Source organism: Martes martes, assembly GCF_963455335.1.
Source record: "Martes martes genome assembly, chromosome: 5".
NCBI classification, from domain to species: Eukaryota; Metazoa; Chordata; class Mammalia; order Carnivora; family Mustelidae; genus Martes; species Martes martes.
The window spans coordinates 59,933,358-59,960,594 of NC_137892.1; the positions used below are offsets into that span (position 1 = coordinate 59,933,358).

At 36.2% G+C, this 27,237-nt stretch overlaps 1 protein-coding gene across 5 annotated transcripts in view; it reads right to left on the bottom strand.

The window, feature by feature from the left end:
- The window catches only part of ATG10 (autophagy related 10), a 240,616-nt gene that overhangs the window by 149,373 nt on the left and 64,006 nt on the right, over positions 1 to 27,237 (bottom strand). For all 5 annotated transcript variants that reach the window (XM_080804682.1, XM_080804683.1, XM_080804686.1 and 2 more), the window contains one exon: positions 25,032 to 25,139. In XM_080804682.1, coding sequence (XP_080660808.1) covers positions 25,032 to 25,139 — 108 coding nt within the window. The remainder of the gene's footprint in view (positions 1 to 25,031; positions 25,140 to 27,237) is intronic.

A 27,237-nucleotide genomic window follows, 5' to 3' on the forward strand; every position in this document is an offset into this window, starting at 1 on the left:
TTTTAGGTAGGACTTTGTCAACATGCAGGTCTCTTGGGAGTTTCCTAGTCCCTTAGTGTGAAATCTACAAGAAGACATGGAAATTATTGTAATAGCAAGATTAAATCCTATGTCCCTACCCACAAAGCATGCTAACAATATTAAAGGAGAAATCAATTCTTAACTTCAAGTAAAAAGGTATACATTCAAATGAATACTCCTGAGTTGCCTCCTTTTAGCTCTACTCCATTGTCATATTTTCCTTTATGGTTGTCATAAAAGCCACTGAATTGAAGGGAGGGAAAAAAGCTTTAGAAAGGCAGACATAGCAAAAAAGCTGACTTCTAAATGGGGTCCCTAGAAAGAACTGCCTGCTATACACTACTCCCTCCCCCAAAAACGTCCCAAATTACTAGGATTGCTCCACTTAATTTGATCATGTTGCTTGAAATCACCTCAATTAGAGATTGATTTCAGTCACTAAGTTTTCTCTTTCTAAAATATACAAAAATCTCTAAGATGTCAAGAGCTTATCAAACATCATCACATTTGTGTTAATTTGTTCTCTCAGTGGATTTTTCTAATAAGTTGTGGAAAGTTATTGAAGGAATGGGATTTTCTCAGTTCCTTAAAAAGCACCTTCATTCTCCCTGTTACTAGCTTTGAAATCTAAAATCATATTTTGACTAAACTTTTAATCTCAAGGTGGTTATAAACATACATCAGATACACACGTATTATAAAAAATAATACAAGGAATATGTCCATTACTCAATTCCCCACAACTATTACTTCTTACAAAAATATAGTGCATAAGTAGGGGTGCCTGGGTGGCTCAGTCAGTTGAGTATCCAACTCTTGATTTCAGCTCAGGTCATGATCCCAGGATTGTGAGATCGAGTCCTGAGTTGACCTCTGCACTGGGCATGGAGCTTGCTTAAGATTCTCTCTATCCCTCCCCGCCTTGCTCACACTCTCTTTCTAAAAACATACATATTTTTAGATATCTGTATCTATCTATCTATCTATCTATCTATAGGTATAGATATATAGATATAGATATTATATAGGTATAGATAGATAGATATCACTCTAGATATCTTTATAGATATCGGTACCCATATAGATATAGATACAGATATAGAGAGAGTGCAAAATTAAAACAAGGATATGAACACTGACACAGGGAAGACACAGAGCATTTCCGTCATCACAAAATCCCTTGTGTTGCCCTTTCATAGCCACACTCATTTCTCTCCCACCTTCACCCTCTCCTTAACACTAGCAACCAATCAACTGTTCTCCAATCTATAATTTTATCATTTAAAGAATGTTATATAAACAGAATCATACATTATGTAACCTTGGGGGACTGGTTACATCCACTCAGCATAGTTCTTCCATGATTCATCAAGGCTGTTGTACTTATCAGTACTTTTCCCCTTTATTCCTATATAGCATTCCATAGTGAGGCTATACCACAGTTGTTGCTTTTTTAAACTATTCACCCATTAAAGGGTTATTTCCAGTTTCTGGATATTACAAATAAAAATGCTATGAAAATTTGTGTACAGGTTTTTGTATGAACCCACATTTTCATTTCTCTAGGATAAATACCTAGGAGTATAACTGCTGGGTCAAATGGTAGTTGAAGGCTTAGTGTTTGAGAAACCACCAATTTATTTTTCCAGAGTGGTTACATTATTTTACAGTTCAACCAGCAGTTGTGTGAGTGATTCTGTTTCTCTGTATCCTCGAAAGCTTTGGTATTGAATCTGGTTTTTTGTTTGTTTTAAATTCTTAGTTTAGCCACTTAAAATTTTAGTTTAAATTTTTAGTTTAGCCACTTTAAAATTTTTTTTTAAAATTTTAGTTTAGGTAGGTGTGTACAGATATCTCATTGTGGTTTTAATTTGCATCTTTAGATCTTCTCCAGCAATTCTTCATGTCTTTTGCCCATTTTCTACTGGGCTGTTTAAGTTTCAAGAGCTCTTTTTTTTTTTAAGATTTCATTTATTTATTTAATAGAGAGAAAGAGAGAAAGCATAAGCAGGGGGAGTAGCAGGCAGAGGGAGAGGAAGAAGAAGGTTCCTCGCTGAGCAGGGAGCCCTACGCAGAGCTCGATCCCAGGACCCTGGGATCATGACCTGAGCCAAAGGCAGACACAACTGACTGAGCCACCCAGGAGCCCCACGAGAGCTCTTTCTATGTTCTCAATAATAGTCCTTAGCTGGATATGTGGTTTGTAAATAATTTCCCCCACTCTGTAACTTTGCTTTTCATCCTGTTAAGTGGGTCTTCTGCAGACCGAAAGTTTTTAAGTTGAGGAAGTCCAAGTTATCGATATTTCTTTTTATGGATAATGATTTTGGTCTCAAATCAAAGAATTATTTTTATAGTCCTAGATTCCAAAAGTTTTCTCTTATTTTCTTCCTAAGAGCTTTACAGTTTTATATTGTATTTTTAAGTCCATGATCCACTGTAAGTTAATTTCTATATAAGGTGAAAGACTTATGTCAGAGTTCATTTCTTGCATTTGGATGTCCAATTTCTCCAGCTACAGTTGTTGAAATGTATATCTTCTTCAACTGAATTGTTCTTGTACTTTTGTCAAAAGTCAGTTGGACATATTTATGTGGGTCTATTTTTGGAGTCTCTATTCTGCTTCATTGAGAGCAAGTGTCTATCCCTCCAGCACATGATCCTTATTCTTGTGACCACATAAGTCTGAAAATCAGGCACCCTGATTCCTCCAATTCTGGTTCCTTTGCCTTTTCATAAAAATGTTAGGACAATATTATCTATATCTACAATAAATCTTGCTGGGGTTTTGACAGGAATTCTGTAAATCTATATATAAATTCTGTAAATCTATATATCTACTTTGGGAAAATTGATATCATTGCTATGTCAAAGCTTCCAATTTATGAATACAGCCTCTCTCTCCATTTTCTGTGATTTCTTTTATTAGCATTTTATAGTTCTCAGCATATAAGTTCTATTAACATTTTATTCGGTTTATACCTAAATATGTTCCAGTTCTTTAGAACAACTGTAAGTGATATTTTTAATGTCATTGTCCACATGTTCATTACTAGTATAGAGAAAAACAATTGATTTTTGTATGTTTTCTTATATCCAGTGACTTTGATAAACTAATTTATGAGTTCAAGGTTTGTTGAGGTTTTTTTAAAAATAAATTTCTTAGAATTTTCTACATAAAAAATCATGTCATGTCATCTGCAAATAGAGATAGTTTTATTTCTTCCTTTTCAATCTGTATGTCTTCTATTTCCTCTTCTTGTCTTACTGCACTGGCTGGAACTTTCATCACTAATTGAATAAGAATGGTGAGAGGAGACAGTCTTGACTCATTCCCAGTTTTAGGGGGAAAGCATTTGATTTTTCACCATTAAATAGAATACTAACTATATATTTTATCAAATAAACGAAGTTTCCTTCTATTCCTACTTGTCAGTTTGTATCATGAACAAATGCATTTTCTATATTGAATAATATGTCATTTTTCTTCTTTAATCAGTTAATATAGTGAATTATATTGATTTATTTTTCAAATAGTTGAATCACTCTTGCATCTGTAGAATGAACCACATTCAGTCATGGTATACAATTTTTTATATTGCTGAATTCTATCTGTTAATATTAGTTAAGGATTTATGTATCTATATTCATAAGGGATATAGGTCTATAGTTTTATTTTTTATACTATCTTTGTTTGATTTTGGTAACAGTATAATACTAACTTCATAAAATGAACTGGAAAGTGTTCCCTCTTCTTACATCTTCTGAAGGAGCTTTGTATAGAACTGGCACTAGTTTTTCTTCACATGTTTAGTAGAATTCTCATTTTTCAATCCCTTTTTCTTACACCCCAGTCCTTTCCCTCGTTACCTAGGTGACCTGAACCTTTCACTGAGCTTCCTTCAGGTTACTCAACAGGAAAATGGAGATAGTAAAATTGACCCCACACAGGATCTTTGAGTTAAAGGTAGAGTGCTTAAAAACAGTTTCTGCACATAGTAGCAGGTGTAGTTAAGGCTATGATTACTCCCTGTATCTAATCAGTCATCAAGACCTTCAATAATTCCTTTAAATAAATCATCCCCAGGGTGAGGTCTAGGATGAGGTAAGAGAGGCATGGAGGGCAAAAAGTTTAAGGAGGCACTCATGCTAGGTGAGTATGCCTTTGTTGCCTCACACTAGTCCCAGCCCTGCTCTTTCCCATTACTTCTTTCTACTCCTGCAATCAGCATAATTCACCCCTTAATTCCTAAATACTTGGGCATTTTAACAGCATTCCTATGGTCAATCTAACTGTAATCTTTTTCTGTTCTAACCTATCAAGACATCTCCAAACTTCCTTAAAAATAAAGCTCTCTGGGGGAGCCTGGGTGGCTCAGTCGGTTAAGCTTCAGACTCTTGATCTCAGCTCAAGTCTTGATCTCAGGTTAGTGAGTTCAAGCCCTGTGTTGGGCTCTGGGCTGGGTGTGGAACCTACTTTAAATCAATCAATCAATCAACCAATCACTCTGTTCAAAAATTGCCAAGAGCGCCTTACTGATTACACAATTTAGTTCAAATTCCTTAGGAAAAGACATAGGAATACAATATTTCCTTATTACTCACTGGGTGCAAGCAATCGAAACTGACTTTGGAGCTAAACAAAGCAAAAAGCAATTTTTTTAAAGGATGGGTGGTAGTTACTAGAATTTTTTTTTTTTAAGATTTTATTTATTTATTAGACAGAGAGAGAGGGAACACAAGCAGGGGGAGTGGGCAAGGGAGAAGCAGGCTTCCTGCTGAGGAGAGAGCCCAATGCAGGGCTCGATCCCAGGACCCTGGGACCATGACCCCAGCCAAAGGCAGACACTTAACTACTGAGCCACTCAGGGGCCCAGTAGTTACTAGAATTTAAGGAGAAACTTAACTATGCCTAGGAAGAAGATAGGAAACATATTAGCTCTGAGGATGCAGATGAGAAGAACTAATAGACTCACCAGGGCACCACAGCAGAATGAGTCAACTCCATCCATTTTCCATCCTTGGGCCTCTATTAGGTTAGTCATATACTTACCCTAGGCCAGGGGAGGGCAGGACACTTTGATTCACTGTCTTAACGTTTTGTTTTAATTTCCATTTGGGGAACATCAAGGAAGATTCCTAAGGGCTAGGCTTTGACAGTGATATTTACCATCATATCTCTGGCATATAGAACAGTGTCTGGGGGCACCTGGGTGGCTCAGCTGGTCTGAGGTCATGATCCCAGGGTCCTGGGATCAAGCCCCCTGTGATGGGCTCCCTGATGATTGGGGAGCCTGCTTCTCCCTCTCCCTCTGCGCCTACCCCCCTGCTTGTGCTCGCTCTCTCTCTTTGTCAAATAAATAAATAAATAAAATCTTAAAAAAAAAAACAAAACAAAACTGGGGTGCCTGGGTGGCTCAACAGGTTAAGCGTCTGCCTTCCACTGAGGTCATATTCCCAGGGTCTGGGATCGAGCCCCTCACGGGGCTCCCTGCTCAGTGGGAAGCCTGCTTCTTCCTCTCTCACCCCCCCCCCCCCGCTTGTGTCCCCTGTCGCGCTGTATCTCTCTCTGTCAAATAAATAAATAAAATCTTTAAAAAAAAAAAAAGTTTCTGAAATATAGTATAAGCTCAGTAAATATTCACCAAATGAATCAGTTGAGGGAAAATAAAAGTACCTACCTAATCAGAGAGAAGTGAAAAATGAGTGCTGAAAAGGGAGAAAGAACAGATGTCAATACAAAAGCTCTCCACAGTCGTAGTCATACATTACATGGATCTGTTCTATTCATTAGCGGATAGATCTCCTAAGGCCTATTAATAATAATTTCCGTTATCACAAAGCACTTTTCAAAATAGTGAATGATTTTACATATTCAAGTTTATACCGTCCTTGGACTTTTCGTTTACCCAACATTTTACCCATTCTTCAGTCCCTAGGGTAGTCTTAATTATGTTACAGAGGCTTCCTAAATAATTTTAGACCATGTTTATCTCTCCTTTCTTTGAAAATTTGTGTCACTGCTGTGGGTTGCTATTTGACTTTGGATATGTTAACCCTGCCTCAAAAAGTAACATTTGCTTGGGTGCTGTGTCTTGTAAATCGGGGTCTTATAATTCCCAGTATTTTCCCCTTACTAATTGGGCAATACTCTATACCTACTATATACTCAATATAAATTGAAACGAAAGGATTAATCCCAATATTTTGGAAAGATTTATTTTTCTCATTGCAACTAAGACCCTTACTAACCTACAGATGAATGTATAATTTAGCCATAAAATGTTCCTTGTAAAATTAGTGTGAATTTTAATTTTGGAAGTATGCTGATTTATCAAATCTATGCTGAAATGATTATAATGTACTTATGAAAAAATATTACACATTGTGATAACTCCTCCTTCCTCATTCTCCTCCTCCCTGTCACAATAAACCAGGCCTTCTGAGTATATACAGGCCCCTGTGTGGTTTCCTCCTTTGAAGCTGGGTGGCCTGAGATTCATTTCTGACCAAGAGAATGTGAAAGAAGTGATGTGGCATGATTTCCAAGGTTAACTTAGTTAGAATCCCTACTGGTGCCATGTGGGTCTCTTGGTCTCTGTGTTCTGGGAAAGAAGGCCACCGGCTAAGAAGCCTAACTATCCTAAAACATCGATGCTAGAGGAAACCCAAACCGTAGCGGGGACTTGTAGAAAGAAAAGAGATGTCTTGCCAGGCGCAAGAATTCCGGCCATCTGAATTAAGGTGTCAAACACCTGAGTGAAAAAGCCATCTTGGATGTGTGGTCCTGTTGAGACATCAAGTGACTCTAGACTCAGAATTTTACTTAAAATCGCTACATTTTACAGTGGCTTTTTAAGGCAGCAATAAAGAGTCAAACACATACTTAAAACATAATCACTCAGGCACATGCAAAACAGGATTATAATATACATATGTTTTGTATTTCAGTTATATCCCTAAAGCTAGTATTATTTTATTTGTCTATTGCTGCTTTTCATGGTTTTATTTTGTTAATTCTATTGCCACTTTTAATTTTATTCCATTATTTCATATTGTAAATTATAATTGGCTTATAAATAACAGTTACATAATAACAGAAAATATTTCTTTGTAGACTCCACTCAGCTGTTTATTAAAATATGTAGCTTTTAAACATTTTTTGGAAGTAGGAATAACATCTTAATTATTTTTTCTTTTTACTAAGTGGTACATAGTAGTTATTCAGTAAAAGTTGATAATTGAATTGATGAGTGATGGGAAATGATCATTTAGTGAAAAACTCATTCAAACATCTTGTAATGAATCCACCACTGACCCAGTTAAAAATTTTTTTAAAATAAAGACTTTTTATGTGACATCCACAGTCACATCTGTTTAAAATTCTTAAGCTTTTATTCTAATTCAATAGTACCAATTTTAATTCATTATTATCCCAAAATGCATATTGCAATCAACCAACAACCAATTCACAAATAAAATTAAAATATTCTGACATTTTAAATGCATTTGAGGGCCTAATATGAAGTAATTAGAAATAAATACAATAGTCCTTTAATATAACTTTTGAACAAAGCTACAAAACCTTTTCTAAAAGAATTTTTAAACAAATTTTTGCAAATATCCATTGTTACTTTACAATCTTAATAGAGCAACAGTTTCTTAGAAATTTAGTGAGTACCCACTGCAATTCTATATTCTATGTGTGCCATTAATAATTTTTAATTTTCTGCTGTAACTGTTTATACACCTAGTTTATAAAATCAGTTTTGAAGAAAACCTTAATTGTGACTATCTGGAAAAACTACAAATATATCTGTTTACTAAAACCTCAGTCTTCCATACTTACTGATTTGCTTTCTATTTCATGAAAGTAAATGGATTTCTAATCATTTCAGTAGTTTGGTTAAAAAAAGAATGAAAAGTTACTAACAGCTGGATAAAAGGCTGATGAAACTTTGCCTCAATGAATTGACAGTATACTTCTAAAAGAAATCTAGACGTCCATCAGTCAGAAAATATATAAGGGATTTAGAATAAATTAAGGATGTTCAAAGCCTCTCAAGAGGGTCTTCAAAATGAAGCTGCCCATGAGACATGACGTTAATCAAGTAATTGAAGAAAAAAAAACAAACAAACTCAGCCTGGCTAAGTACCTGTTTACTGAGCTATTTCTGGGTTCAACGAATGAGAAGATCTAAGAGAACAGGTATTTAGGTGTTCCTAAATTACACTTCTCATATTTTTACTACCTTCTTCAAAATTTCTCACACAGTCACTTCACTGAACTCCAGGAGATAAGGATTGCTATGGTCAAGGGGCCTAGAGAAAAAAAAGTCTGATTTTACCCTTTTATTTTCATAAGACAGACGTTTAATGATTAGGACTGGAAGTCTATCCAAAAAAAGCCCAAATGACTGGCTTAGTTCAGATAGAACCATACAGGATCAAATCAAACTGCAAAACAAAGGAAGAGACGCCAGGAGTTTGAATCGAATTACAAGGGTGCAGGCAGAAACAACTAGAGATTCACACAGGACTAAGTATAAGGAAAAGCAGAAAGGTGGGCCAATCAAGATGCAAAATTCAGTGTCAGATTAGCAGAAGTGGGTCGGGAATAGCAAATTCCGATCCCAAAGGGGTTAAGTGAGGCACTGAGGTTTGGAGTGACGGGCTGCCCGGGCTGCCGGGGCTTGCTGGTAGAGTGGACCAGGCTCTACAGGGTCCCTGCAGTACATCAGACTGGACCCTGTCCTAGCTCCACCCCCACCCCCATCTCACTGTAATGCATACAGGAACTTCTAAACACCCAGCCCCAAGGGTCTCCATCTAGCCTTTTTACACATCTTCTAGAGCCAAAATGTTAAAGAATTTCCCCCTGATGTTCCTACAGCAGTGCTCAGAGAAGACAAATGAATGATTACTCCTTACTTATAACGTCTTTCACAGGAGATGATCAAGTTAACTCCAAAGAGGTAAAATAATCATTTTATCTTCCAAGATTTCTGGTGTCCTCTTCTTTGGATATAAAAATGTACACTAAACCTTCACTGAACATTAAGGTAAAAACTAAAAGGAGGGGAACTATCAATCTAAGAAAGCACAGTGGATAATGGCTAGACAGAAATGTATATCCTTTGAATAATATAAATCATGAAATGTCAGTATTAAAGACCCTGCAACCAACTGAGATGCTTAGAAAGATTATGATGGAAGAAAAATGACTGTATTACACTCAAGTTAGAAAGTCAGTATTTTTCCATTCGTAAAAACTATGATCCCAATGCACCAAGACCTTACTCCCTAATAATAATTGATCAAAGGAGAGAGTCTTCACTGCTTACTTGTATTACAGTCAGTGAAAGATCAGAACCCATAAGAACCTGCCAACAAAATACTCCAGACAAGTGCAAAAATCTATGAAGTATAAGGAGTATAGGCCCCACACTATAAAGAAAAGAAAATCTTACAGCTTTTTCTAAAGCATCAATCAAATCAGAACGAAGAGCCACAGAGAGGATTTTGCTTTATGAAGTGCTGGTTTCCTTCAAGGTCATTCATGACGGTGATGCAAAGATGTCTGCAATACTGTGCTTTCAGTCTCGACACTAGAGAACTGCCTAGGGTCCTTACTTAATGAGTTTACTAGCCGAGCTTCATCTTAATAGAAGCAGTTGAGTTCTCAAAAAAAATTTTTTTAATCTCAGCTCAGTGTAGTCTCTCTCACAGGTACAAAAAAATAAATAAATAAACAATACACTTATTACAAGGTAATGAATACTGAGTTAAAATAAATGTGACATCCAAAGGGCCACTAAATATTGACATGTCAGTTTCTCTCATCGTGCTCTCTCATTATTCATCATTTTGCTTAAAATTCACAAAATATTTATCTTTTAACACTGAACTTTGTATCTGTTGCTCTCCTTTCTCCTGAAGACACCATTCATTAACTAAACCTCACATCTCCGAGAGACAATCCAAGTTACAAAGGATATAAGAAGCCTAAACCAAGAGACTGTGAAGCTAGATTAGACTTAGGGAGCAGATAAATCTGAAAACATGGACTTAGGGGCACCTGGGTGGCTCAGTGGGTTAAAGCCTCTGCCTTTGGCTCAGGTCGTGGTCCCAGGGTCCTGGGATCAAGCCCCCGCTTCGGGCTCTCTGTTCAGCAGGGAGCCTGCTTCCCCTCCTCTCTTTCTCTGCCTACCTGTGATCTCTGTCTGTCAAATAAATAAAATCTTTAAAAAAAAAAAAAAAAAGAAAAGAAAACGTGGACTTAGCATACAAATCTTTTAACTGTCAGAAAGTACCGGTACTTTCACATTACAAAGGAAGGCAACCAATGAGCACTCTCCATATATTTAATATGTTACTCTATTCCTATCACATTGAGGGGATCCGATTTAGTCTATTATTCTACCAGCGTGTTTTACTTGATCACGCTGTCTGGCCTTGCAGCGGTGAGAGTCATCACTGATGACCACGCATATATTTACCAAACCTTCTGGTTATACTTAAGTAGTTCCATGGTAAACGAGCTTCTCTGAGAATATCATTATAATCAGAGGCCCTCAAAAGGATCACCATGTTTTGCTTTTCCTCCTATCACCCGCAGAGTACAAGAACTGTATGGCCAAGAAAAACAAGTAAATTCCAGAGAGATTATCAAGGAGCACCCTAGGAGGGGCCAAGAACTTCTAGTGGTCTCTTTAGGTCTATTGTCTAAAACAAACAAACAAACAAACAAATAAATAAATCCAAATAACACTATTGGAAAGAATTTCACAATTTAAAAGTGTCATAAAAAACTAAATAATGATACCCAGTACAAATAGTAATATTCAATGCTAACAATGAAAAAAACCTAGAAAAACTAAAACAGGCTATAAAATGACAGCAAAACTACTTTTGTTTTCCAAACTCTCCTGAGAGTTTTTCAAACGCTCTCCTAAAGCACTCTTCCTATGAGAGCTTTATTTCTTTTGGTACCCTTTAAGATAACACCTGATGCTCAACAGATGCTCCAAAGTATTTGTTGAACCAAGCAGTGAATGAAAAAAAAGTGAAATTAACTAAAATATAGGCACTAATTCCCTGAGGTTAGTGAAGTACCATTTAGTACGTGGAAATAATATTTCACAAATCACTTAAAAGATAGAGAGCTTAGCATATATGAATTAGTCAATATTCAAAGACATTTTTGTTTTGGAAAAAAATTATTTCCCTGAAAATCTTTATTTACTCCAAGTTTACTTTTATTTCACTAAGCAATAAACTATATGATAACATAAAGAGATGTCTGTAACTAAATATTCCTTATTAAGGTGTTTGACATCTAAATCTACTAAATTTCATATATAATATAGTATAAAACCTTCAATATGCAAACTAAATACAAGCTGAATAACTTCTCTTAATAACCTCGACCACACTGAAAACATGTAACCTTATTATTTAATGTGGTTGTTGGATATCCACTCACAATATCCTTTAATGTCTCTCACCTGCATGTTTTCAGGAACTGATAAAACCCTAGTCCAGCAAGTTCTCCTATGCAAGTTCTTTATATCTAGCCCTCATGGTATTTCCAACTGTCTGCCTTAAACAAAGAGTCCTTGCTGGCATTGGCTTGTTGCTAGTCAGTATTTAGCTCTCTCTTTCTGTAGCTAAGAGAGAGCAACCATCTGCTTCCCACAGCTTTTCATTCCTATGATAGCTTTCTGCTCTTTCCTTTTCCAACTCAGAAACAGAAAGCAAGAGATAAAACAAAGCATCTTAGGTCCACAACAAGATGCACAACACCCAGGAGAGTTTCCTCCCAATCAGGAAAATGCTTCCTTAGCAACCAAGTTACTAAGGCCAATTAACCTCCTTTCTCTATCAATATTCAATTTACATTAAAGCCCTTTTTGGTTAAGCCCTTCAGTTTTACAATGAGCTTTCTGGCAGAGAGAAAGGTGCTTCTGTCTTAAAGGAGCCAGGCCTTTTCTCATGACTGTCTGTAAGGGTGAGCTGAACGTAACACAAGCGGTAGGGGATTTCTTAACCTGATTGAAGGGGCTGAAAACACAGAAAAGGCACAGAAATTAAGTGCAATCAGTCAACATATAACTAAAAATTTCAGAGCAAGCAGAGATTGGACATCGTGGAAAACAAGAGATGGAAAAGATGCTTTGTAGTTGGCCATTGCTTCATACTTGCATTAGCTGATTTATATCCCTTCCCATGACCAACAAAGCCCAGGTTACCACTAAATAATCACAGTATCAGTAGAACACCAGAGGAAAGATGCATGGAAGAGAGGAGCACAGACAGTATAAAAACTGAGAAATTTCCTTTGAGGCAAGAAAGTTAAAAATTGGAACTAGTGAAACAGCACTTCAAAGTCATGAACTATTTCAGAAGTAGTAAGGACTATAACACATTGAAAGAAAAGGAGGGGGTTTTCTAACAACATTGTACAATTGTACAATGATAATTCTCCCCTCAAGATTTCATGCAGTCAGATGGAGGTTACATTTTTTTTAAGCCTCACAATTACATTTATTATACTGTTTCCAGTTAAGATAAAGAAAGCTTGACAAATATTATACAATAAGTAATTAGTTGTCTTCCGATGTTCATTTTCCAGGTCTTAATGAAGCAAAATCCTTTGTTGAATAATTTTTAAGTTACTTTAAATTCTACATACAATGCAAAATGGAACAACTTGTATGTAGCAATTTGTAAGGGGCACTATTATAAATCATCCTTCGGCAGTTTTGGTAGCAGCTCTCCAATATCAACATGCAACACCACTGTATCTCAAAACAATCCTTGCTGCTAACAGTCACAACACAGAATTTCAGAACCAGTTTTGTTTTCCACTATTGTCAATTAACCATTGTAGGACTCAATCCCCCTTGCACACTTTTACTTTGAAACACTAAAGCTGCCTTAAGATGCACTAATAAAAATTAACATTTCTTATCCTTGCACCCATTACCCTATCTGATCCTCACGAACCACCCTGTGAAGCAGGGACTGCTTCCACACCCTTCTACTGCGGCCATGTCCAATGCTGAAAAAGAGCAGAGAAAGGAATATAAATGTTATGAAGCACTGCCCGCAATATGTGTTTTACTTTCACAGGACTGGCCAGGTGTTTCTTCCATGACATCCTTTAATGCACACATCAACCCCACGTAAGCACAGCCTCTGATTCCCCATCTCCTGATGTCCTTAAGTATTTGGGGCCCAGGTTTACAGTCAAGGGATTTGAGGCTCAAAAAGTTCAGTAACGTGTTCAAAGTACACAGTTAAAATGAAGGGAAGTTGGGATTTAAAACCAAATTTGCTCAACTCCAAAGCCCTTGCTCTATCAACCATGCTATGCCACCTGCTACCCAAAGCCCACGACAGCCTAGTTAGACTACTCTCAGAATCCTTTCGACTAACACTAGCAATCACCAAAAGTCTAGGAAGTGTTTTCCAAATAAGAGTCATAAGCCATTAGCAGGTTCTGAAATCAAGTAGTAGGCCTCAACCAGCATTTTTTTAAATTAAATACTGCAGAATAGATTAGTAAAACAGGTTATATAAAAACAAATGATTTCATAAATCTTAGTTTCAAGCATGTGTATGTGGACTGTACTGGGTCCTGCTGCAAAATGTATTTCTTGTTGTGGGTTTATATCAAAAAGTTGGAAAGCCACTGGTCTCAGAGGATGCTCTTACATAGAAAAAGAACATGGAGAGACTTATCAAGGGACTGGAAACTATTCAGTGTTCAGCTTTGTTCGCTTAAATAACATCAGGAAACACAACACAAGACAGGAAGTCCCTTCTCAGACAAGACAGAAAAAGGATTACCTAGAATCAGCATAGGAGGAGGATGCTGATTGTATAATTACATACCTCCTTCAACAGCTCCAGTCCATCAAGTAGATAGTATGGTTTATTTTTTACAGCACTAATTATGTAATTATCCATAACATTAAATCAGTTCCACCTGATTCAGTCTATCACAGGTTTCCTGAAACATTCATTTGTTTATTATTTTTAAAAAGAACACTAAACTACCAATCATATGTAAAAGCTCCAGTGTTGAAACTGTATAAACTTAAAAAAAAAAAAAAAAAGATCTTCTGTCAAATAGGACATTTTTGGTCCTTTGGGATATACGGCAATTGAAATTTCATGTTATTATACCTTGGAGCTTCCATAAACAACTGATTTCAGACAAGTATATTCTCGGTTTTTTCTTCATTATTTCATAAAATGCCTATCATACAGCAATAATGCCATATTGCATATTTTCACAAAAAGCTTTTCTATAGAATAAAACTTTCTATAGGTTGTTCTTTATAATACTTCTGGTATACCCCTCATTCAAAATGAGTCCCTGAGAAAGTGCTCTAAAATAAGTTAAGCTGTGGATCCTGTCCTCAAGAAGCCAGCAGTCGATTAGGGGAGATAACACTAGACACCACAGCTTCCACTCGGCTGCTTCCCATCACCTCTGAGCAAAGATATAAATAACCCCAGCTACCAGCCATATCTGCAACAGCCATAGAACATCCAGAAAGACTGACCAGATACCTCAAGTAAGCAAGAGACTAAAACAAGGAACACGGACAAGGACCAGAGCTAAAAGAAAGCATTCAAATTATAGGCCTCATCTGATTCTCCCTCCCACATACCACACTACCTCTCCACTCTGCCTCACCCCTTAAACTTGTCTGACACACTCAAAGCCATTCATCCATGAAATGCAAAGAAGATCCCGCACACTCCAAATTGGTTGTGGCAGTCACTCAGGTCCTCCTCCCATTTTTTGCCACCTAACCTCACTGTAGTCTCATCAATGCCTAATTTCAAACCCATGACACCATCATTCCCTTTACTCTGGGGGGAGGGGGGGTTGGGAATGGGGTAGGGAGGAGGTGGTCCATGTTTGTGCTGCACTTCCTGGTATTTTAACCTCAGCTTTCCTTAACAGGCTCTGACTTGATCTGTACTCCTTACTAACTTGAATGGAAATCCCAAATTCAGGAAACTAACAACACACCAACAACCTGGTAAATGCCCTAACATGGACAGCCTACTACTCCTCAGAAGGGGAGATTTAGACAAACCATGCTAAAAACTCTAACTACTTCTCAAACCAATTTAAAGTCTTAACATTCTCACGTTCCAGCCAAAATTACTTTTAGTGCACAGCCCCTCTTGCTTCCCACCACTGCCTTCTATACTTACCACCATGTAGCTCTCCTACAGCCATTCCCAAGAAACCAAGATGTAATAGGCAGTTAAAAAAAAAAAAAAAAAAAAGATACTAGACTCCTCCTGGCAGGTTAATTCCAACACCTTGTGTCACCAAATGAGTATGACTTGGAAAAGCATTTTTGGAAGTTAGAATCACACTTCAAGAATGCCCAGCATATGCTACAGCCTCTTTCCTAAGTATTGAGAGTCAGTGTAGAAACAAAGATTGGTCGATGGGTTCATAAGGCAGCCAGAGGGACAGAGGGACAGATGGAATTCCAGCCCTCCAGTTTCTCACTGCCAGATTCCAACCATGTGTTTTTAAGTCAGTCTGACTTGTCAGGATGCCAGCTGTCAAACTGAAAAGCTATGGGCACTTCAGCTTTATTTGAGGTAATTGCCCAAGATCCTGATGAGCTCTACAGTCGTGACTACTGATATGGTTTCTCATTTCCAGCCCCACCCTTGCCCTCTGGATTCATCTTTGTCTGCATGAGGTGACCTTCAACACTCTCCCATGGACTCTGATTCAGGGAAGATATTAGCCACAGAGGAATAATGAAAATAACCTGTTAGAACAAAAACAATCATTTGTCACCAGTGTCCCAGAGGCAAAACGGATAGAAAATTTAAGAAGAATGGGCTTAATAATCATGTCAAATGTTGTAACCTGGTCACACTAGATGTGGTGATTACAAGGTAACTAGTAACTTGGACTAAGCCAATTTCCATAGCTTGATTTTGATAGATGTCAACAGAAAAAGAGTTGAAGTTGAAAGGAGTGACAAGAAGGAAGGGATTATAGATTATTTATTCAAGAAATCAGGTAGTGAAGAAAGAGGCAAGATAGGATTATAGAAGAGGACTAAGAAGTGGCAACCTAAGGATGGTGTAAAGGTACAGGACCATGGAACTTAGGTATTGTGGGCATTACTGAGACAGCAAGGTCAAGACTAAGAAAGAAGGTAAGAGAAATAAAAAAGGGACTGGTATCTTCGAGGGTCTTGAGACAAAAAGGGTGTCCAGAGCACATTCAGAGGGAGAAAAGTGAATACAGTTGAAAATAAGGGGGTTTATAAACAGGAGAATTCATAGTTTGAGATCATCATGTATTTTTTTCCCTTTTGTTTCACAGACAAACAGGTCTGTTCTAACAGACCTGAAGGGAGGTTGAAAGTGAACTATTTAATAAATAATTATTGGAAAAAAAGCACTTTTTTTTTTGGTCACTTCAGATTAGTCAGTGGTCGTGTTAACTATCTCATCCGAGAATCGTCCCTTTCAGATTACAACTACTTCACTTTCCTTCAAAATCAGCAAGGGACGAGCAACAAGAGTATAGAGACCACATTTAATCAGCCAGGCTGCTGTACCCTCTGACCCATGAGCCAAAGAAGGCATTCTTTCAGGCATCCACCTGGATGTTCTTTATATAACACTGCTGGCTTGACAGCCTTCCTACTCTTCCCAATCCATTCTAAACTACAGCTGAGACAAACCTGTACTCTGTATCCAAAGGCTCCTTTGGGGTCAGCTAGAACTGGATGTGACTTCTCAATGCTTATCACAAATACAAAAGACTAAGAATGTGCTAAGAGCAAAGAATACCTCTAAAACAGTAAATCTGCAAGCACCATATGGAAAAACGTAATTGAAGTTCCCATACCCCATTTATGCAATCAAAAACAGTAACTGTTAAAAACACTTTGACGCCTTACTCTTAGAGTTTTTTCCCCTTCGCTTTTCACTTTGAAAACCTTTAACACAGTCCAATACTTTAAAGTTAGACTATTATTCACCCTTAGGCACAGAAATTCAGAAATAAACTTAAACAAATATGCCTGGCACTTCATTCTGTAAGTACTACTTAATAAATAGACAATAAGTTAATAATGATAAAATATTTATTCTAATATTGCTGACTTTTAGTTAAGTTAGCAGTATATTAGGAGACAGGAAATTCTAGATAATTCAATCCACAAAAATCAAAATATAGACTATATTAGTTTTTGGCATTTTTTAATGCCAGGCACTGATGCTTCTAAGAACAAAGTGGTGATCAAAGTAATCTAATCAGATCAATAGTAGGGTTCAGAACCACTAATCCAATTTGAAAATGTATTGTTTTCTCCCTGCAAAATAATCCATCTGCATTTTTAATAAAGGCTCGTTAATGGCAGGCATTTCAGGTACTAGTGGAAGAAATATTGGGGGCTATAGAGTCCTATTATATAAGTAGCAATCTACATGTATGACTGTCCCTAGTTCTGAGCAATGGTTCTGTAGTAAAATAATACTCGATACAATAGTTCATCTTTATCTGACAATTAAAAAACCCCCTACAAGCAACTAATTTCATTCAAGCTACCCAGAAAACAATCCTCTAAATATCTGAAGATTATAGTTCTCCATGAGATCACACATTTCTGTTGTAACATTGAATTTCTTTAGAGTATATATATGACAAAACTGTTTTTGAGGAAAATAGGAAATTATGCTAATGCATATTTTTTACTCCAGAAAATATTTTTTTAATTAACCTTTTCAATTTAACTAAGATTTAGACAATGTATCCCTTTACACACATGGCATTTCCACTGACTAAAAAAACAAAACAAACAAACAAAAAAAACAACGGAGGGGGGGTTATAAGTACCAAATAATGGTTTCGGTTTCATTTATTTTAGATTTGATTATAAAATCAAGATATCCTGCTCAGAAATTCTCCATGAAAAAAGACCCACATAAAGTTTGAAACAGTCTATCAATCCATTAAGTATATTTTTTAAAGCTATTTCATGGAAAGCATCTCAAATTCATTAGAAGAAATGGGAGAAACATGTAATTAGAACAATTAAAGTAATACATTAGGTGTCCTTCCTCAGAAACAATTGGTTCCTCTTAGAGCTTTACAACTGAACATAAGCATTCCACATTGAAAGCCTGTCAGATTTTTATACAGAAATACCAGTTCAGTATTCTCTGAAGTACATATCTATGACTAGAAATAATCTTACTTTTGATTAAAAAAAAAAAAACCCTCATTATTAGAACTATACATAAAGGAAACTTTCTGATATAATGTGCTGCTGAATTAAAATACAATGAGTGTATCAGGTGCCTTTATGAAAGCTTTTTTATTAGCTTGATAAATAGAAAAGGAATTAGCTATCTACCTGAATTGATTCAACTTGATTTCTCTCAAAAAAACAGATTCTCGCTTTGCTCTGCCAGGGAGAACAGAGCACAGAGAATTCCAAACATAGAAGTAACTTTAAAAAGCTACGTAGGTTATAGGTTCTCAATGAACCTAATACACTCTCTGAACTTTGCAAAGTGATATTTATTCAGGTACCAAGGACCTAGAGATGTTAGAGGAGTCAGGAGAATGTGCAACATTTCCCTGTAAGACCCTCTGGCTTCATAAAAGAAACTAAGTTGCTTTAACACCCCCTAAGATTTCATTAGAGCAAATAGTTTTAGTGCTACATCTTTATGTGTAGTTTCTGATGAGTTCTAAGAATAAGTTAACACTTCTGTCATATAGTAAAGAAATATAATTTGCATAAAAATACTACATCTAGTATAATAATCCACAATTCTACTAGAGTTGTAAATCCTAATCAGTCCTGATTGGTTTTGAGAATGTCCTATACTCACCACTGTCAAATAGCACATCACTCTATGGCGTGTATTTATACTCTAAATTAAATAAAATCAAGACTTGCTTTGTCTTTTAACTTTTTCAAAATATCTGTTAATAGTTATTTTCTTTTAAAACTCATCTACCTATCAACATTAGATTAATCATATCAATAAATAAACACTGAGTGACTATTATACATGCTTCCATCTGTGTCTACACACAATAAATATAAAAGATTTTCTGGCATTTTAACATTGCTTTAATAATTACATTTTCAAATACTTGGGGAAATCATGCTTATTACTCATTTACATCTATCAACATGTTTATACTTTAGTCTAAAAATAGCAGTTGCTTCACAGAAAAACTGTAAACACTGAGAACTATGGCTTGTCATTTATTCCATTATTAAAAAAAAAAAAACACCATGATATTTTGACATAGGAATCTATTTTGGACATACAAAATAGAACTCATCCTAGAAGCCACTTAATAAAATCCTTAGGGCAAATGAGTATATTTGAAGACCTGGTTACCTCAGAAGAGCATCATTCTCTTGAATATGTTCTTTTGGCGATTGAGATCATCTCCAGTTACTGATTCTCAGCTTTATGCTTCAGGGAATTTATGATAGGTTGTTTTTGTTGAGGGCTCTCTATAATATTCTACCTGCCCTGGACTAAGGAAAGTCCCAGTTAGTGAGCTCCGAGGCCCTAGGACAAAAATCCTTTTTCCAGTAGCATACTATTGCTATTTTTATGACTCTATCATTTTCATAGTTTTAAAAAATGTAATGAAGGTACAACCTGAGGCTCTAAAGTAATGAAGATAGTAAATGAATAAATAAAGTATGCTCCACACCCATCTCTAATACTTCTTCAAGAGGAAGAAATGGAACTTTAGCAATCTAACTTTAGACAGAAGAATCCAAACTGCAATAATATAAAAAATAATTGACCAACTTAAAATAAATATATATAGGTGCCTGAAATGAATTAAATAAAGGCCAAAGTCTGGGCATCTCCATTCTATGAAAATGATTCAGATTTTCATAAATGAAGAAGTCAGAGATAAAACGAAAAAATGCAAAGCGATGTCAGCCAGAAAACTAGTTCTATAGGTAAGAATTTCTCAGATATTTTCCACTTTGAGTCTTCACCAATCATTTTTACTATTGATTATTAACAGTCAATACCCATTCTGAACATCCATCTCACTGTTTCCTTTTATTAAGAGTGGTTTATTGCTATAGATGATAGAAAACTATCACCTTGTTTCTCCACACTAGTTACTGCAGTCTTTATTAGCCAATGAGTTAATCTAGAATCTTACAAAATATTTTTAAAGCTTAGCAGTTATTTTGCAATAATATACATATGTATTTTAAAGGCTAATAATGACAAATTTTCATCAAATATCTGTCTAAATGAGATATACACCTTGTGTTCCTACTTTTTCTTAAATTATTATTTAATTTACATAAGTAAGACTTCAATAAGGACTTTCACAATAAACTCATATTTGTTAAAGCAGACCAATTATTAAATGTTTTTTAACATTGTTAAATAAATGATCAAATCTTAACTTACCTAAGAAAAATATTTAGGTAAATCTAAAAAATCATATGGTGATAAAGTGAAATATTAACACCAATATCCATTTACAGAAATAAGTGTTACATAAGATATTTCAAGGTCCAGAGTTGTGGGTCCTGGTGAAAATACTCATTTATATCAAAGATTTTAAATTGAGGGAATGGATTTCTTTCAGTCACTGATAAAATATCTTGTTCAAAAACTGCCAGAGTCTTGGTTGTTATTTCACAAACTCAGAAATGTCACAAGCAAATCATATTAACTACTCTCAATAAATGTGTTATCTAATATGATTAAACTATAAGAATTCCTGTTCTCCCAAACCAGTACTAAAGAACACCCTAGTAAATTTAGATTTCTGAATACCATCTTATTCTTTTAACTGTCATTTTGAATTGCATGTTAAAAATGCAAAGAAGGTAGTGATTATGATTCTCACAAATTACTTCACTTATATATTCCATTATATGTTGCTTTGCTTTTAAAAATCCAGTCATCAGGGTCCCTTGGTGGCTCAGGTCATGATCCCAGGGTCCTGGGACAGAGCCCGGTGTTGGGCTCCCTGCTCAGCAGGAGCCTGTTTCTCCCTCTCCCGCTCACCCTGCTTGTGCTCTCTCTCAAGTGAATAAATAAAATCTTTTAAGAATTAATAACTATAAATAAATAAATAAATAAATTTAAAAACATCCTGTGATTATCTACATACCATTGTAGATACTCTTATAGTCCTAAGAAATCATGAAACCAGCTATCTTTCTACAATCAAGAATGCTCATTCTGGTTAGAACAAGGAAAGACAAGTTTCCCACATTATACATGGCCAAAATTTAAAAAAAAAAAAACAAACAAACCTGGAACAACTATTAGCAGAATATCTTTAAATTGGAAACAGAGAGATATGGAACTTTTGGGCTTTAAAGTCTAAAGAGAATTCAGAGGTCCCCTAGCTTAGTCTTCTCTACAGTGCAGGACTCCTTTCTATAATAAAAGAGGTTAGGTTATAGGGTGGTGGCCTAAGGATAACCTACAGCCCATAAGTATAGTCTACATGACCTCCACAGTTTTTGTTTTGTTTTGTTTTAATTAAGCCAATGCACAAAAATCCAGATCTTTGCCTCGTCTTTAAAATCCACCTGGAGCTGCAGGTCTGCTACCCCTATTGGATGAGTCATGGCTTCTCCACTTCTCCACCGCATTTCCCATAAGCGCATTTCACTCACCCATCATCCGGCTGTGTTTTAAGCAAACAAGCATTTCAGTTGATGACCACTCACTATACCCACCCTGTTGCTAACCATCATCATGAAAGGGGAGGAAGCATACAACTTTGCAAACTGACCAACTTCACTGTAGACAACGCTAAACATTATTGAGAATTATCTAAAATAATTTCCAAACACAAAACAGTTCTGTCCTCAGAATCAAAGTAAACTCATTATTCTTTCTTCCACAGAACAGGCTTCTAGATATCTGAAGACAACTAACTTTCCTAGGTCTTCACTTCCAGCTTAACATCTCCAGAGCCCCCAAATATTCCTCATAGCAATGTATTCAAGCCCACTTATGGCCCCTGGGATGCTTCTCTGCCTGAATGAATTCTACTTATGATAAATATTCTATTTATTATGATTTCTCAACTCTTCCTTGTATGTTTATTATATATTCTAGTTATCAGAGCTCTTCATATGTAATAATGTAATATTTCCTTGTTCTACATCAATGGTTCTCAAACTTTTTGGCCTCAGGACCCGTTTTCACATTTAAAATCACTGAAGATCCCAATGAGCTTCTGTTTAAGAGTTTTATCTATTGACATTCACTGTATTAGCAGTTAAAACCAAACTATAATTAATTCGTTCATTTAAAACACATGTTAACATAATCGCATATTTCTATGAAATATTTCTATGAAAAATAAACACATTTTCCAAAACAGCATTGTCTCCCTCCTTTCATCTAAATACAGAACTTAAATATATAGTTCCCTGCGGATCTCATTTTGTTGGTTTCACATCACTCTTTGGTAGTGGACACTACTGATGCCCATTTTAGCTCCCTTAAGGCCAGTGTACCCATCCTCACTTAGCTATTTTGATTGTTAGCTGATAACAACACACAGCAGAATTACTCAATAACACTGGATCCACCTGGCTTGGGAAGCTACCTTCACCTCCACTTTACCCAATGACTGAATGACAAGCCAATAACTGTCACAGAGTACAAAAGACCTATCCCAATGACACAAAGTGGAACTAATTCTGGCTGTAGTTTGTGCTCCGTAGCTTCCCACAGGATCAGACCCAAGTTAGTTTCTAGCAGAGACCACATTCTTCCTTAGCTTTTATCCCTTGTCTTATTCTGCTTCTGTCACTCTCTTTCTTCTAAGAGCCCATCGCTAACAAATCACTTGCACAGACAACTCCATCTCAGGCTCTGCTTCTGCCAAACCCAACCTGAGACATCTTTCATCCCACCAAGATTATTGCAATATCGACTCTGTCATATATCATATTAATGATCTAACTAATGATCTAACCATCTCAGCTGTATAGCATCTCAAATATGCTAAGCATTCTATCATAGATCAATGCAGTGATTCTCAAAATGTGATCCCTGGATCAGCAGCTACAGTAGAATTCGGGAACTTGTTAGAACTGCAAACTCTCAGGCCCTATTTCAGACCTACTGAATCAAAAATGCCATCATAGAGATGTGCCATCATTAACCAATCCATTATTGTTATACATTTCAGTAGTTCCCATTTCTTCCTAGTATAAACAATGTTGAGACGAATGTACTTGCAGGTAAATCTGTGTACATTTCTAATTATTCTATGGGTATTTGTCTGTAATCTACTTTGAAGTAAAAATATTAAATCAAAAAATAAGATGTACTGATAGATGAATAGAGGGACAGACATATAATAAAGAAAACACAGCAAATGTTAATGGTAGAAACTAGGTGATAACAATATGGATGTTGACTGCAAAATTTCTGCAACTTTTTCATGTTTGAAATTTTTTAGATAATGTTTAAAATGAAAAATGTTGAGAAGATTTGTATTTTACGAAGTTAATTCCTAGAATTGGAATAAATTGTTCATAATATGTGGCCATCTTTATACTCTGTGAAGTTAAAACATCAACCAAAAAGTGTCAGTTCCCTCAACACTGTCAACACCACTTTTTAATGCTTTTCAATCTCTGCCAATGTGTTAGGCATAAACCGGAAATTCATCTTTAAAATCACCATTTCCGTGTGCATTTTTAAAGTTAATATATAATGAATTGAAAAGTTTCCTAAAATGCTTGGCCTCAGATTTGATGGCTATTTGAACTATGAAGCAGTAATCAGGATTTGAGTGCCCACCCAGGGGCACTTAGCTTATTACCAAACACAATACCCTCAAGAATAACTTGCAAACTGAATTACACTGGCAAGAGTTACTTCTAGGCCAGTGTCATATATGCGTGGGGGAGGGGAGAGCTAACACTGGATTGCCAAATCGGACTGATTTAACAGGTCCCGAGAAAGGGCTCTACCCTCACAAGAAAAGTGTCCTCTCCCATTTACCAGGATGCTCAGAATTCCAAGCATTAGTATTTTCTTCCACTGTGTTGAAACAATTAGATCTCCACCAATTCTATTTTAGAATTCAAGTATTTTAATTCAGAATGGGCTCTCCAAAATTATGGTATATCCATAGGATGGAATGCAATGAAGCCATTTAAAAAGAACTATGGAATTCTACATTTATTGACATGGAAGGATCTCCATGATATATGACTTGTTCATTGCAAAAAAGGAAAAATATATATGTGTCTGGATGATAAAAAATGTGTGGAAGGATATTTACTAAAATATTAAAAGTGGCTATCTCCAGTTAAAGGACATATGGGAGTTTTTTTACTCTTTACATATTTCTTTTTTGTTTGCTTTTGCCATGGATATATTAAAAATTTCCTTACTAACAATAACAATACAAGAAGGCTATTTGCATTTTGATAAAAATAAAATTGAAAATATCCCAGAAAATCACTAAGCCATTAGCACCTTATTAAAATTTAATTTACCAAGATTTTCAAGTCAAGGTTAAAGTCCCCTAAGGAATGAGACCCAGATCCAGAATATTTTAAAGGGCATAGGAGAAAACAGTTAAATGCAGACAGCCTAGGCAAAGAGATCTCCAGCTACGTACTAATCAGCTGAGGGACAGGTCTGTGCTGTCTGTCCTGGGAGGATTTCACTGGAGAAAAGTCAATAGGCAATGGAAGGCATCTGTGGTCTTCAGATCCACAGTCTGTATTGACTCAGAGCAGATCTTAACTTTACCACAATTTCTGCTTTCAATATTATAGAAGAAAATATCTCCTAACCAATGATGTTCAATGTTCCCCCTAGAGTAGGCCCAGGATCCAATGCCAGTTATTTTTTTCAAATATATATTTAACAGATTTAAATTGTTTCATTTATACTTCACAAAGACTGAAAGGGAGAATATGATTTAGTAAGCCACTTACCTCCACAGGAAGACATGTCTGTACGTGGGCAGATGTTCCCGGATGTGATACCAGTGTCCCAGGTTTAATTTGAAATTGTGTTTTGCACATGTAGCCTTCAGAACAGTCCTGTGTTCCACATGAAGAATACATAAGAAAATGCCATTTTAGAATGCATCATATTAAGAGCTATGGTTTCTTGTAAGTTCCAAACCGAGTAATAAAAAACTAAGTACATTAAATTATATGAGAAATATTATGGATAAAGAAACTCACCAAATAAATCCTGCATACAGTAGGTACTCATTGAACAGAAGTTTTAATCCCCTACTTTTCTCACTTATTAATGATGTTTCCCCTTCTCTTAGGTATCCTCCCTCCTTTTTCTTCCAAGCAGTACATAGCCCATAAGTCATAGAGCAAAACCTCAGGTTGGAGGCTGTTAAAAAGCGTTTAAACTTACAGAAATACTTCCTCACATATTAATATTGATTTCATGGCCTATATAAAAAGAGAAATTTAAAGAGGACTTGCAACAGATCTTGAAGCTAGAAGGGACCTTCCATTTTAATTTCTTGCTCAAGGCAAGATCTCCATCACAACATCACAGGGAGATAATTATGCAGCGCCTACCTAAGCACTTCCAGGAACCCTTACTTTATTTCCTTATATGACCACCACCTCCATTTTGGTACGTGCTACATAGTTCACTGAGAAAATATTATTTTATATTACACCGAAATGTTTCTCTTTAACCTTAACTCACTGATTTTAGTTCTGCTCTCCAGAATCTAAACTCTTTTCCACAAAGCCATTCTTCATAGACTTGAAGACAATTACCATCATTTTCAAATGTTCCATAGAAGATATGATTTCCAAGCCCTTCACCAGTTGTATTTCTCACCTCTGTCTTATACTTGCTCTTAAATACACTGTTTATCTAATTGTGGTCAGTTCCGTTTTTTAAAAGCAAAACTTGGTTGAATTCAATAAAGTCATATATAAGATGTAATACCTCCTCATACACAAACATACTCACATATTAATGAGTATTATTAATTCTCCACCAAACCGTCACAGTAACACTCACATTTTAACAGAATTTAATAGTTATAATTAAGGAAATGTGATTAATCTGATGCAAAAACAAAAGTACAGAATAGCATTCCAACTAAAACCATTCATAATTCACTTAAATAATTTTACTAAGATTCAAAAATCCAGTTTTTAACTACATAATAAGAAAAATTTTATAGTGTTTGTGAGTGATTCAATATTGAATTTATTTTTTTAAAATTTGTGTCATGCCAGGGCGCCTGGATGGCGTAGTTGGTTAAGCATCTGACTCTTGGTTTCAGCTCAGGTCAAGATCAAGCCCTATGTCAGGCTCTGTACTCTGCATGGAGTCTGCTTAAGACTCTCTCCCTCACCCTCTGCCCCTCCCCTCTGCTCACTCTTTCTCTAAAATTAATAAATAAATCTTTAAAAAAAATTGTATCATGCCAACTATGGAAGAGCATTGGATTCTAGGTAACAGTACTAGGTTGAATAATGTCCCTTCACAATTCATGTGCCCCCTGGAACCTGTGAATGTGACCTTATTTGGGAAACAGGGTCTATGCAAATGTAATAAAGTGAAGATGAGGTCATACTGGAATAGGGTATCCAATTGAATATTGAATCCAATATGCATAGTGTCCTTTTTTTTTTTTTTTTTAAAGATTTTATTTATTTATTTGACAGACAGATCACAAGTAGGCAGAGAGGCAGGCAGAGAGAGAAGGGAGGAAGCAGGCTCCCTGCTGAGCAGAGAGCCCGATGCGGGGCTCGATCCCAGGACGCTGGGATCATGACCTGAGCCGAAGGCAGCGGCTTTAACCACTGAGCCACCCAGGCGCCCCCCTGCATAGTGTCCTTTTAAGAGGAAAATTTGGCTATAGAGACGCAGACACACAGGGGAGAAGGCCAGGGGAAGATAGAGGCAGAGACTGAAGCGCTGCATCTATAAGACAAAGAATGCCAACAACTGCCACCAACGAGCAGAAGCTGGAAGAGGCAAGGAAAAGTTCTCTTTAGACTTTAGAGGGAGCATGGCCCTGTAGACACCTTGATTTTCAGCTCCCAGCCTCCAGAACTGGAAGAGAATACATTTGTTTTGAGTCAATCAGCTCATGGTACTTTCTTATGGTAGCTCTAGGAAACTAATAGAGGAACTATATTTTCTAGG